General features: G+C 36.7%; 1 protein-coding gene across 1 annotated transcript in view; it reads left to right on the top strand.

The window, feature by feature from the left end:
• The window catches only part of LOC107303101 (corticotropin-releasing factor receptor 1), a 79,999-nt gene that overhangs the window by 29,679 nt on the left and 36,190 nt on the right, over nucleotides 1–14,130 (top strand). Inside the window, exon 3 of the mRNA XM_015832296.2 lies at nucleotides 7,918–8,037. Coding sequence (XP_015687782.2) covers nucleotides 7,918–8,037 — 120 coding nt within the window. The remainder of the gene's footprint in view (nucleotides 1–7,917; nucleotides 8,038–14,130) is intronic.

Below are 14,130 nucleotides of genomic sequence, written 5' to 3' on the forward strand. Positions count from 1 at the left end.
CCTGTTTTAACTCTTCCAATGATTTAATCTGCCAGTCCTGTCTTCTTAACATAAGTAAATCTTTATAAACAATACCTTGTAATTTTACTCCCCTTACTATTCCTTGTATTGCATGTTCCGGAATAGCCCACATTGGGATTTTAAAATTTAACTTATATGAATACTTTTTCCAAACTCTCAAAAGTGCAATCCTCAAAATCGAACTATTGATTAACCCAGCCACCATGTTGCTTTTTAAATACTTAAATGGAAAATTGGAAAATTAATAAAATATTATAAAAAATAATATTTGATTGAATACAGAGTACATTGGGAAATAAAAATACATCTTAGCTAGAGCTATTGTCATTAATAAGGTTTTTGTAATATATTGGTAGCTATTTCTCTAGCAATTTTTATTCAAAGTCTTTATTAGCTTCTATTTATTTCTCCGTATTATTAGCAACATTCATTTGTGTCAAGTAAATTCTGAAAATGACAAAGCAAAATATGTTCCAAGCATGATTTATAGTGCCATTTTAGGCAACCTAGCCAAATAGTGAACTATCTGGACACAGCCACACACAGGTATAAATATAGTCTCTTGAATATTTTTTACACAATATAAAATAACATGAAATCAATAAACAAAAATAAGGAATGCCTGATATAATGAAAGACAAATATTTTTCGATCCATACTACTTGTTTTACTCATAAATTCATTCCCTCCTATGTATTTTAAACAGAATGCCTTCAAAATATACATCTAAATACTATTTAAAGTAATATTTCTAAATGTATTTTATCTCAAAATAATGCATTTCTCAATATGATTTAATGCAGCTCCTGGCCCACAAAATGCATATTGTAGAACATTTACCAAAAAAATCATACTAGTTGAAATTCCAGTTAGTGCATTATTCTATTGTTATTGAATTGGGTGAAGCTTTATTGGAATTCCCAGAGATTATATAATTCTTTAAACAACCCTATTGGGTAAATAAGGAATTCTAATTCTCCAGATTGGGGCATGCTGATTGTAGAGAATGAGTGGCCTTCTTCTATGGATACTAGTTAGAAAAAAGAGTTATTAACCTAGTGCCCAGTGCTGCTCATCCACCGATAACACCAATATAAGTGCTGAAGGAAGGTACTATAATTTGCAGATTTTAATGCGACATAAAATCCTACCAGTCCCTTAGTCCCTTGGCATCTACTATACTATTTCATTATATTTCACTATAGTGATACTTTGGCCTGCTTCCCTTCAATCTAAGTGGGAATCTGTGTTGTATTGGGAATTGCACTGAAATGGAATAAATCTCACCTGTTACCTCAATATTCTTAACAAAACAATGAGAATAAATTGATTAAGAGTGAATAACTGCATTTGGGAAGGAAAGAATGAAAGAAGGAAGGAGGGACAATGTTTTATTTGCTTTATTTAGATATACTTTGTAAATGAGTATGGATTTCTTTCATGCAAAACAAAGAGGCATGTCCTCCAGTCTTCTACACTGTCAGTTGTTGGTCAGTTGTAGTTGATTAAGTGGCCAATTAGCTACTGAAGGAAGTATTTTAATCTGTCTGTCTCCAGACACCAGAAATGCACAGTGATCATATCACAAGGACATTCTTGTAAATTAGAGGGTGGTGGATAGAAAGAAAGTATTTTTTTCTCAGCCTGCAAATTGCTCTTTTTTTATTCTTAAATCAACATAGAACTAGTAATCTAGGAGAAAGTTTTCTCCCCTCTTATGAAATCATGGCCCTTTGTATAGAACAGGAGAAGTATTACTCAAAAGCTGTGCATATATATTGATATGCAGAAGTCCCAATTTCATTTTTTTTAAAAGAAAAAACGACAAGCCAGCCACATAGATGTCACCACCTGCACTCTGTCTCTGTCATTTATCCACAGGATGAGACAATCTGAGCTTTTTTCTGTCATCCATATGAGCCGTGTATGATTTATGTGAACTGGTAGGGTACATTACAATTTAAACCACATCTGCACATGTAGAGTGTTTGCAGATGATACCTAATATATAATGATGCTCCATTCAGAAAATTTTATCAGAGGTTCAGATAATGATATTATCTTTTAATTACCCATTTTTTTAATAAAAAGTTTTATTGGTTTTTTCCATTTTTTTCCAGCTTAGGACACAAAGTGGTGATCAAGGTGTCAGATCATTCAAAGACAAAATCATATAAATATAGCTCAAATTAATTATCAAAAATTTCCTCTATGTTTCCTAAATGTAATATTGCTTATTAAAATTAATACAGTTTTAGGTAAAGTTCAATCAAACAAAAATCATCAATCACATGCGATTATAATAATCTATATCCTGTTTTTAAGCTTTACTAATTACAGTTGTCATACTCCAATTACGTTTTAGTAAACATATAGTTGGGATTTCAGGTATCCTTAATAATAGATCATTCACTGATTTTTTCCCTATCACAAATAGCTCTTCCTCTCTCTCTATTACAACATAGGTATCATATTTAAAATAATAATATAAGTCCAACAGTTACCGTTCTATTTTTAAAAATATATTCTATCATTTCATCGATCTACATCTATAGAAAATCTTTTTAAGCCCTTGATAAAGTTTACACCTTCAAATACTTATCAACTATAATATCAGGAAATTCCCATCCTTCATTCATAATTAAATCAAACAAACTCTATCAATTACAACATAATTATCATATTTAAAATAATAATGTAAGTCCAAAAAATACATTTCTATTTTTAAAAATATATTCTATCATTTCATCAATCTACATTTACAAAGTCTTTTTACCCCCTGAAAAGGTTTACTCCCTCAAATAATTATCAACCATAATAACAGTAAATTCACATCTTTCATTTGTTATTAAATCTGACAAAATCTCTAAAGCCTTTTTAACCCATCAAGTAACATTTTATGTCATGTTTAAACCTGACTCTAGCTTTCTTTCTATGCCAAGTTGGTTCCCATATTAAAGCTTTTCGGTTATCAAACCTCAAGATTTGATTACCAAATTTTCTAACCAATTCAAACTGAACAAATTTTCCTTCCCTTTCTGCCAATATCGTCTGAGTATTATATTGACTTTTACTCAATGTTATGGTTATAAGTAAATTATCCGCTTTATTGTATTTTCCAGAAGGTTGTGTCTGAATATCAATCTTTGTTATTTTTGGTAATTGAACTGAGTCAACTACAGTTACTTCTTGGTCATCAAAGTTATCCATCAGTTGTAGGTAACGTTGTGTAGAATTAGTTGGCTCAGTGGTTTCCACATTTTCTCCCAGTGTAGATTCACAATTGGGTTGTAAGCATAGTGTCTCTGTCTCTTTGAATTGTATGTCTTGATGTGTAGAGGCCTGTTCAGGATTACTCTGTTCATCTTCTATTATTCCATGTTCCATAACTTGATTCATTATTGGAGGGTCGATGTGAGGTTCCAAGGTAGCATCTTTAGGTTTTCAATAAGTTTTGAAATCTTCTGTACGTTCTAATATGTTTTTCAGTATTAAATCATAGTCAAGATGTGGATAACTTTCATCCATTTTGGTGGTAGACTAGCCTATTCCTTTATTAGAGACTGTATTTGAAAAAGATCCACAAATGTCCGCCTCCAAAGGTCTAATAGCCAGCTTCACCACCCAGCTGTCAAGTTATGTTTTCTCTTTTATTATCATATGAAAATCCAATCCCTCTTCAAATAACAGGGAGAAGTATAGTTACAATTTCGCTTTTCGCCACCAGATGTCCTCAGTGGACTATAAAGTCTTTTTTCCAAATTAATAAAGTTAAAGAGAAAAAAAAAGTTTTCTCTCTTTTTTAAAAAAGTTTTCTCTCTTTTTTAAAAAAGTTAACAAGAGAGTTATCTCCAGCATTATCAAATTGAAAAAACAAAGTAACAATGTCCCTTTTTTCTTCTTTTCCCCTAAAATCCGCCCCCCAAAGTCCAATATTAGAAAAAACAACCATAAAAAAATATATTAATCTTTTTCTTTTTAGCTCTTTTTCCTGTATAGGCAGCCGCCGCTTTCTTAGAAAAGGGAAATAGTCAGGAACTCTTTACAGGAAAAGTCAGGATAGCAAGAGAAGGAAAGGTCTCACCCGGATTCACCATGGTGGTTCTTCATGCTTATTTGTTCTTTTGACTTGCGGTTGGTGTGGCTGGCTGATCGGCCATTTTACTGGCCTATCTTCTTCTCCGTCAGCCCTCAGAGTTAGCTCGGACAGCTGGAGGAGCTGCCACTCCTCCGCAGCTGAGCACAACCTCCTCAATGGTAGTCGCACCCTCCAGGGCGACTTTCGGCCCGCATAAGGGTCTACCGGCGGAGGGAAACTAGCCGACGAGGAGACGAGTCTCTTCCTACAGCTAGAGGCACCGCAATCCGGAACCGGAAGTCTTTTAATTACTCATTTTTTGTTGCCCTTTCCTCCCTGCGTTCTTTCCTTCTTTCCATTTAAAATTTTAGTTTTATTGTAAATAAATAAAATAAAGAGTCTGATGTTCATAAAGGGGCTGCTTCATGTAAGTCAGGAAGTTTGTCCACTTACTCTACTGTAACCTCTGACTGGCAGAACTACACCCAAAGGTTTTTCACTTGTTAGCAGCTTCTTTTAACTGGAAATGCAAAGAACTGAACCTCTAAGCAACTCAGGGACAGAAGAAACTGGATTTTCCATCTCTCTGAAAAGGAAGAAAACATGGTAGTATGATAATGAAAAGGAAATATGTTATCACATAATAATTTTTCTCCCCTATAAATAATATATCTCAAAAATAATTTATTGCCCAAAATCAAGGAGAATCACAACTGAATTAATTAAATATGTATAAAATCAGAAATAGAAATAGCTTTGAACTATGAATTGAATTTTGAATTTATGTCCCTATTTGTGTACATATTTGGCCATTGCATTATGCAAAAATATATTTAATTGCTTTGCATTTGTTCATTAATGTATAGAACGATGGTTTTATGAGGGATTATGGGCAATAAGTTATTTCAAATAAATCAAATATGCTTCTCCCATGGAGAGAATCAAAGGTAATTTTTACTTTAAAGAAGTTGAGCATCAAGATTTGAATAGCAATAATTTGGCTAATGGACAATGTTTTGGGATGAGGGAACAAGGGACATGATTGCTTTTGCCTGTAAGGATGAGAATGTGACTCTCCAGTGAAGCACATCCTTTACACACTCAGTTTCTAGCATCTCTGATTTAAAAATGAATCTATAGTAAGAGAACTGGAAGAGACCTCACCTAGACTAATGGAAGTAGTAGCAAACTAGATTATAATCTCAATATGAGGCAGCTTTAAATATTCACCGAAAGGTGTGCATTTGTAAAATATAATTATACAAATACAAATTAGAACTAGTTTGATCCAGTTGTTAAGGCAACTGGTTAGAAATCATGAGACTATTTGTTCTAGTTCCATTTTAAGTATGTAAGCTGGATGGGTGATTTTGGGCCAGTCATTGTCTCAGCCCAATTCACATCACACAGTGTGGGGAAAATAGGAGGAAAGAATGTTAGTTATATTCACTGCCTTAAATTATTTATAAAAAAAACCTAAAGGCTTTAAACAATGTAAAAAAAAATCCCCTCTTTTTATATATATGCATATCATTTCCATTTGGTATTCCTTCCAAGAAACTTGCACATTCTAATGCCAGTTGACTTTATATGCATGATCTACATGGCAGGTCTTACAAGAAACAGATCCATGACTTTTGCAGGGACTGATAGTATCTGAATATCAAGGATTGGGCCAAAAGAGTCATTGAATATTTTGCATATGGCATATGCCAACACACTCTTTAATAAATTTAGCTGCGGTAATGAAGTCACTTGCTTCATCAAATTTTCTTCTTTTCTTCTTTGGGGAATGGGTGTCCTCTATTACCAAATATTGAAAGATGAAACAGGGACAGGAAAGGATGGAATGAAACATCTATCTAGCCAGCCTGCACTGTCAACTTAACATTGGCTTAAATGGTTCGTAAAACTCACAAAATGTCTTGGGTTGACCTTGGCTTAATATGCATGATATGCATTGCAGAGGATTTTAGTTCAGGCTTTCTTGAAATAGGTGTATCTTAGTCCACTTTGGATCTCAGATAAAGCTAATAGACTCTAGATCTACTGAATTCATTCAATTTGTGTTTACTATGGAGTCTTGGTGCTCTCTAACCCTGGTTATTTGCTTCTAGATCAGTGGTGGCGAACCTATGGCACGGGTGCCAGAGGCGGCACTCAGAGCCCTCTCTGTGGGCACATGCGCTGTCACCCCAGTCCTAGGCCTTCAACTGCGTTTTATAAAACCTTTTTGCTTTAGGCCTCCGCTACCTTGTGCAAAAAAAAAAAAGGTTCAATCAATCAGTCAATTTCAACTTCTCGCGGGGAAAAAAAAGATCTTGCAAAGTTGAAATTGATTGATTGAACTTTTTAGTCTCACCCAGTCTGCCGTTACCATCGCAGCCAGGCCCACCCAATGGGCTACACCCCCCAATTGGCCACACCCACCCGGCACCCAACGATGCATAAGTGGGTTTTGGGTTGCAGTTTGGGCACTAGGTCTCTAAAAGGTTTGCCATCACTGTTCTAGATAATTCATTAGATAACGTCATCATTGCTAATGATTATGAGGTTTGCTTCTTAGTTTATATAAAATAACTTGCTCTGCCAATATGGTGCAGGGAGCAAACCCCACATTCACTGGAGAACAAGCCCATATTCACTAGGACTGATGATGTTTCCTAGTCAGCTAATGAATCAACTGCAAGCATACAGCCAAGTTCAAAGAGCACCAAGAATAGTTGAATTCTGGGCTACATATTTTCTCTTTTATTGAAATTTGTGTTTAATATACAAATAATCCTCAACTTACAACTAGTCACTTACAAACTGATTCTTACTTGAAGACAAATGGCATTTCTTGCAGATGTTGCTACTTTGTCATGCTATTGTTTATAGTCAGTCTGTGCAATCTTCTTGCAACTTCTGTTTCTTTAGTTTCTTTGCAGAGGCAGCATGTAGTAGTACTAGCAGTAGTAATAGTAGTAATATTCTGCTTTCTATTATGGATGAATGAGTGGTGAGGTTAAAAGACACATTTTTTTCTGATTATGCATATTTCTGTGTGTGTGCATGCAAGTGGGTATATGTTCAGGTCAATTCTAGGCCATGCTAGAGAATTTTTTTGTTGATTTCATCCTGGTTTCACATCTTTTGCAAGAGCTAATTCCAAAAGTCTTCTGAAATAATTCATTTAATACCAGGGTCCATAAGTTAATTAACATTCTTTCTTTTTCAGAGAAAAAGAGGTGGGAGGAATTCTGGGAGTTGAAGTCCATACCTCTTAAAATAGCCAAGGTTGATAAAAAAAATTGGCATAGATTTTAGCTATCATTCTTCTTCTCCATTTGCAGCAATCAGAATATTTTGCAAATGCTCTACAGAACAGATGCCTTCCAGGCAAATAATTTCCAATATGTCTAGCAGGAGAATCAGATCACATATATTGAGAAAGACAACAACGATACTGCCAGTTAATTTAACCAGGAGCTTAATCTAAAGGACCTTTTCTTCCAAGTATGCCAGTCAATCTGATATCAACAAGGAAACTCAATAAACCACAAATATTTGTCCACAGGAAGCATTTTGGTGTACTGCATACTGCCATATAAATCATAAGATAACCTCATTTGGTTTCAGCAAGAGTCATGTGACCAAAGATATAGATGCTTCTGAAAAAGAATGGAATGTGCATACCAAACCATTTGTGTTATGCCTCCCTTATCCCATTTCTGCAGGATTATACTAAATTGTCCCAATCTTCTAAAAAAGTATATAATATGTGATGTCAATATTTTTCTATTTTTTCTATTTATTCTCTTCTTCCTTCCCTGCAGGCCCTCAGTGCAATGCCTTAGTGGATCTAATTGGGACATGTTGGCCACGCAGCCTTGCAGGACAGCTGGTAGCGCATCCCTGCCCTGAATATTTCTCTGGAGTGCGATATAATACCTCAAGTAAGCCAGCAGATGGGTTAAATAGGAGCATAAGGCAGGAAGATTGGTTCTTCCCTTGGACACATTGAAGCAAAGACTTAAGCAAATGTTAATGAAGGATGGAACCAGAATATCGGGAAGCACAGAAATGTCAATTTGTGTACTTGCATTAAGGAATGAAATCAACAGTTTGCATAAACTAGGGATGCTTTTGACATGCCTTGACAACGGACCCTGTGATTGGCAGGTAGCATGAAGCTTCTAGATTAAACATACTTGATACACAGCTAGATATTTAGGAGTTTTTGCCTTCTGTTCACTGTACTTGGAGCTGCAAGTAAAGCTTTGAATCTATATTCAGCTCCACCAACTGTTCCAAGAGATTCTGAGTTGGATAACCATAGCACAGCTTGAATTTGGACATACCTTTAACTGATTTTTCTATATTTATGAATAAACCATTGCTTCATATGTACATATTGGAAAATATTTATTTCTGAAATTCAGGATAGGTTAGAAATTATACAGAGCCTACCAGATCTGGGATGGGAGAGGTAGTCAGAAAATTTGTTCTCATGATAGGAAATCATGTTTGAACACTAGTGAAAAAGAATGGAATTCTCTCATTCTCTAAACACTGTTGAATTCAGCAAAGCTTCAACTTTTTGAACTAAGTATCACTTATAACATGGATTTAGCTAAAAAAAATCCTTTTTTATGAACTAGATTTAAATTTAGGTTTAGATTTAAAAATTGAGTGCTTATAAAAATCAAGTGCTTTCCAAAGTAAGAATTTAACAACTTCAAACTATATTAATCTGTTGTTTTAACAAGGTTGTGAGGTTATTTATTGTGGCATAAACTTTCATGCTCATGAATCCCATGTCAACTTCAATTTCTTTAAGTATTTTTTATGTCACTAATAATGAACAGGAAAAAAATGCTACGCTTCTGTTCCTTTGCTCAATGCTGAAAAGATAAACAGTAAAGAAGGTCTCAATTTTATACCTGAATCTTTTGTTGTCATTTGTAAAGATCCCAAATTTGTCCTAATAATGAATTACATTCAGCCAGGGAGTGAAGTTTTGAAACTTTGAAATGTTCTTCCTGAATTCTCTGATACAAGATTTTATCTAATGACATCAAATTAGCTGTAATTTTGATACAATATTTTTTAAGAGGATTGCTAATAAAGGCTTCATCCAGGGATTTTTTTCTCATAGAACGCCCAGAACGGAATTCCGGCACCTTTTTTGGGTGGGACCTTGTAGGGTAGGCAAGGCGGGTTGTATGACGTGTGTGAGTTCTGGCACCTTTTTTTTTTTTTTTTTTTTTTTTTACAAATAAAGCACCAGCTTCATCTAATGTCAAAGGTTATTTTCCCTGTGTCATTTCACTGGCACTGGCACATTTCACTTTCCATGTTTATTTGTTTCTTAAATTAAATTACGTGCTATGGGAGAATACTTGTAATTTTAGCCTGAATGACCTTTTTAAAAATTCATTCTGGAGAAGTGGCGAAGGAAGAGGGCTTAATCCTTGTTCGTCCATTACTTTTCCACTTTGTTCTCCACAATGATTTTCCATCTTACAGCAAAATTCAGAGCATTTGCTTGCATGCAGAATGTCACTAATATCTGTGTTTATGGAGAGAAGGGAACAAACTAAAATACGATAACTTAGAAAAAGGTGATGACTTTTACCTCCTCCTTTTTTTCTGTGTTAAAAACCTTCTTCTGAGGTGGAATTAGGTTTGGTTGAATTTTTACAAAGCAATTATTATCATATAAGCATTAGCATCACCCTAGAGTTTTCATGGTGGGTTTAGCTACCCTTCTTTCCTATTCAATACGCATACAGTCCCAGTGCCTTCATAAAAAGCTAGATCTGGGAAGAATGAAGATTATACCTGCAGTTCAAAAAGGCTTATATAACATAGAATTGAACATAGTGATTCTGCTATCAGTGCCTTCCCTTCAGGTAGACTACACTGACTTTCTGGTTTATCAATTCTCAGCTGGTCAATAAGAATTGCAACCTTGCCAGAGCTATGAATTCTCAGTAGTGAAGGGCAAAGATGCTCTTTTAATGGGAGCATACTTTTTTTCAGTACAGTTTCTTGCATATGATTGTGTTGCATGATACTAAGAAAATCCTAAATTTTGAGGCTGTGGAACAGAAAGAAATCTTTGCAAAATTTCTAGCTCAGATTATTGCAGCAAGGCAGAGAACTGGCAGGTGTTCATTGGCTTGGAAGTAGCTTACATTTTTATCTCTGGATGCCTGAATTTTGAAAAAAGAAAAGAATGCCATGCATTTTCTTTATTTTATAATTCACCCTACTCAAAAGACTATAGATGGATTAGACTTGATCGTTTAAAATTTAAAGTCACGGAAGCATGGTAATCTAAAATGGTTGCTTTTGTGAGTTGGGCAATGGTAGAGTAGAGGTAGGTAAGGATGAATTAGATGATGCATGTATAATTTGATTTTGATTTAACAAAAAGTTATGAAGATTGCAGGCTCTTTATTATGTCATCATGTTACTTACAGGGAAGGTTTTCTGGAACTCTTGGGAGCCAAAAATAAATGCTATTTTTACAAAATGTTTTCAATTTTTTCTCCAGCATTATCCCACCAGCAGTATAGTACTGGAATTCAAATATCATAAGAACAAACATTAAGGGAAATCCTTGCAGACAGATCTGTTCATAGGACACTTCTGCAATTATTGTTTTGGGTCTGAGGAGAAGTCACATTTATTACAGTCATTGTTTTGGTGATGAATCCCCACTTTAATAAAACTGAAACAGGGTCCACGAGAAACAAGAAGGATAGACCAGCCAGTTCAGATGTATACAAAGGTTTCTAGTATTTTAAGGGGAAAATACACATATACAAGGAAGATTCTCCCTTTAAAATGAAACTAAACAAAATTGTCCACTATAGAACAAATAACTTTAGCAACGCTGACATCACTTGGAAGAGAAGGGATAGTGATAGTGGAATAACCTCCTTTAGCCTAATAATACTAAAGGCAAACCTAGCTTGAACCAAGTATCAATCCCTGCAAACTGAAGCATGGAGGGCCTTTATCTCTCTGCATCTCATTTTGAGGATTAATCAAAATATGTTCTGAGTATTTAAATGTGCATTAAAAAAACTGCATTATGTATTCTTGATAGATCTCCAATGCCCCCACTTACTTTGAGGGTCTGTTTAAAGTACAGCATAACATTCTACATAAATATAAATGAACACAATAGAAATCCAATCAGACTTTGCTGCTCAGTTTAGGACAGTGGTCCTCAACCTGTAGGTCGGGACCCCATTTGGGGTCGATCGACCATTTCACGGGGGTTGCCAAGCAAGGCTGTCCGCCATTTTTTTTGTCCGCCATTTTTTTCCTCTTTTCCGGCGGGTGCCTTACCTCCCTTGGGCTGGGCCAGCTGGTGGTCGGCCTGCTCCATCTCTGCCGCTTGCCAGCTACGCCTCGGCCGGCGCAGGGGGCGGAACCACGCACGCGTGGCACTCCCAGGCAGGGAAAGTCCTCGACTTACGACCGGTTGGGTAGTCCTCAACTTACGACCGGTTTAGTCCTCGACTTACGACCGGCTTAGTCCCCGACTTACGACTGGTTTAGTCCTCGACTTACGACCGGTTTAGTCCTCGACTTACGACCGGTTGGGGTCGCGGCATTAAAAAGGTTGAGAACCACTGGTTTAGGAAGATCAAAGATTAGGAGGATTTTGCTTATGTTCCCTATTTAGGCAGAACCTTGAAACTAGAGAGTGATTAGGAGGAGGAATCACTACAAAGGTGCACATGCCCTCCTGTTGACACTGAAAAACAGCCTTTAGCCCTCATGTTCTGATTTTGGACTGGGGAGGTATGGATTTCCAGCAAACAAAGTGATCTCCTTCTTTCCAATGGCTGTTTGGGCAGAATTTAGCTAGGAGAATTGGCCCACTTCCCATGTGATCATTGGGGACTCAATTTGCTGAGGATTAGGGGAAGTATATTTACTATTGTGCTTTTTCTTTGAGCCCTGGCTGTGTCTACTCTATATTGGTTGCAAGCTGTCAGTCCTACAAGGCAGACCAGATTAAGAAACCAATTCCATGTAAGTCAAGACTACTTTTATTGTAACAACTATAGTAAGAGAATCTTGCCAATCTTGAGTGTTTTCCTCTCCCTTTATCTCTGTGTGAATGAGGGAGGGGACAATCCGAGATGTTTTCTCAAGTTACTTTCTTGAGTTGGCTCAGGTTCCTCTTATCTAACCATTGCCTTAGTGTTCTTTGTATTCTTCCCATCCTTCAAGGCCATTTGCTATGCCCTCTACACAGACCTCTCCAGACATGTGCTTTTCTTTTCACTCCACATCCACCCCTCCCAACACTCCATCCCTCCTACATTTGTCTTCCACATCCTCTCTCACGTAACATGTTTTACTGTATTTTTGCCACTTTTCAAAAGTCTTTTCTGGAATGGCTGTAGCTTATACCCACTTAACATTCTGACTGATAGCTTTGGATTGAAATGTGGGGGAGCAGCATCTATTCTTATTATGAAGCTATATTGTGGGTGGAAATCAAGTGTTTGTTTTCTCCCTTCAAGGAAGGACAGTAGCAGCAGCAGCAGCACTCCTGTCCCATTCCTCACTCACACACCCAAAGCAGCTCAATATATAGAGGCTTTAGCGTTTCACGACCCTTCCATCTCTGCCATTATTGTTTTTGAAGTGCTTGAGAAAATGCAGTGAGCCAAAAATTTATTCTGAGGGGTGAAAAAGTAACTGTTATAACATGGAAGTGGCTGGATAGTTCTTTCTTCTGGGATAGGCTTCTGATTTTCAATCAAGGTGACTGCCTAGGCTTGTTTCCTGTGGTGTCCCTTTGAAATATTAATCTGGTCTGATCCTGCTGAGTTGTTTTCAAGATCAGTGGAGGTCAGATAGGTGCTACCATCTAAAAAGAAGACATTATTTCCCCTCCCTTTCAGCTTAACCTATGAGGGGTCAAACACCTCCCCATCAGCAATCAGCACCCAGATCGGCATAGATTAACTCCAATCAGACCAGCAATCAAGTAAACAATACCCCAATCAAGAAACTGCCAATGAAGCCAACAGCAAACAGCCCAACCAAAGAATCTCTTAAGACCACCCCCACCAACACTGACAGGCAAGCCACTAGAATATAAACTGACAGCAAACTGCACTCCTTACTAGCACTGATGATGTTACCTAGTTTGGGTAATGAAATGTCTGCAACAAAGCAAGCAAATTCAGAGAGCACAAAGAATCCCTCACTTCAACCCTGAGCTACAAATATTCTCCTTTATTGGGGCTTAACCTACAGGAGAAACTACTAACAGAATAACAGAGTTGTAAAAGAACTTGGAGGTCTTCTAATCCAACTCTCTGCTCAAGCAGGAAACCCTATACCATACCCAATCTCCAGTGTTGGAGCATTCACAATTTCTGGAGGCAAGTCATTCCATTGATTAATTGTTCTAATTTTCCCTTAAGTTTAGATTGATTCTTTTCTTGATTAGTTTCCATTCATTGCTTTTTGTCCTGTCTTCAGGTGCTTTGTAGAATAGGTTGACCCCCTCTTTTTGTAGCAGCCCTCGAGATATTGGAACACTGCTATCATGTTATGCCTAGTCCTTTTCATTAAACTAGACCAGGGATAGGCAACCTTGGTTCTTTTATGACTCGTGGACTTCAACTCCCAGAATCCCTGAGTCTGGGAGTTGAAGTCCACGAGTCATAAAAGAGCCAAGGTTGCCTGCCCCTGAACTAGACATTCCCAATTCCTGCAACCGTTCTTCATAAGTTTTAACCTCCTGTCCCCTAATCATCTTTGTTGCTCTTCTCTGTATTCTTTCTAGAGTCTCAACATCTTTTTTATATTGTGGCAACCAAAATTGGATGCAATATTCCAAGTGTGGTCTTACCAAGGCATTATAAAGTGGTATTAACACTTCACATGATCTTGATTCTATTCCTTTATTAATGCAGCCTAGGACTGCATTTGGTTTTTTGGCAGCTGCAACATACTGCTAGTTTGTCCACTAGGACTCCAAGATCCTTCTCGCAGTTACTACT

This window comes from Protobothrops mucrosquamatus, unplaced genomic scaffold (assembly GCF_001527695.2).
Source record: "Protobothrops mucrosquamatus isolate PMUCROS unplaced genomic scaffold, P.Mucros_1.0 scaffold1, whole genome shotgun sequence".
In the NCBI taxonomy this organism is placed as follows: Eukaryota; Metazoa; Chordata; class Lepidosauria; order Squamata; family Viperidae; genus Protobothrops; species Protobothrops mucrosquamatus.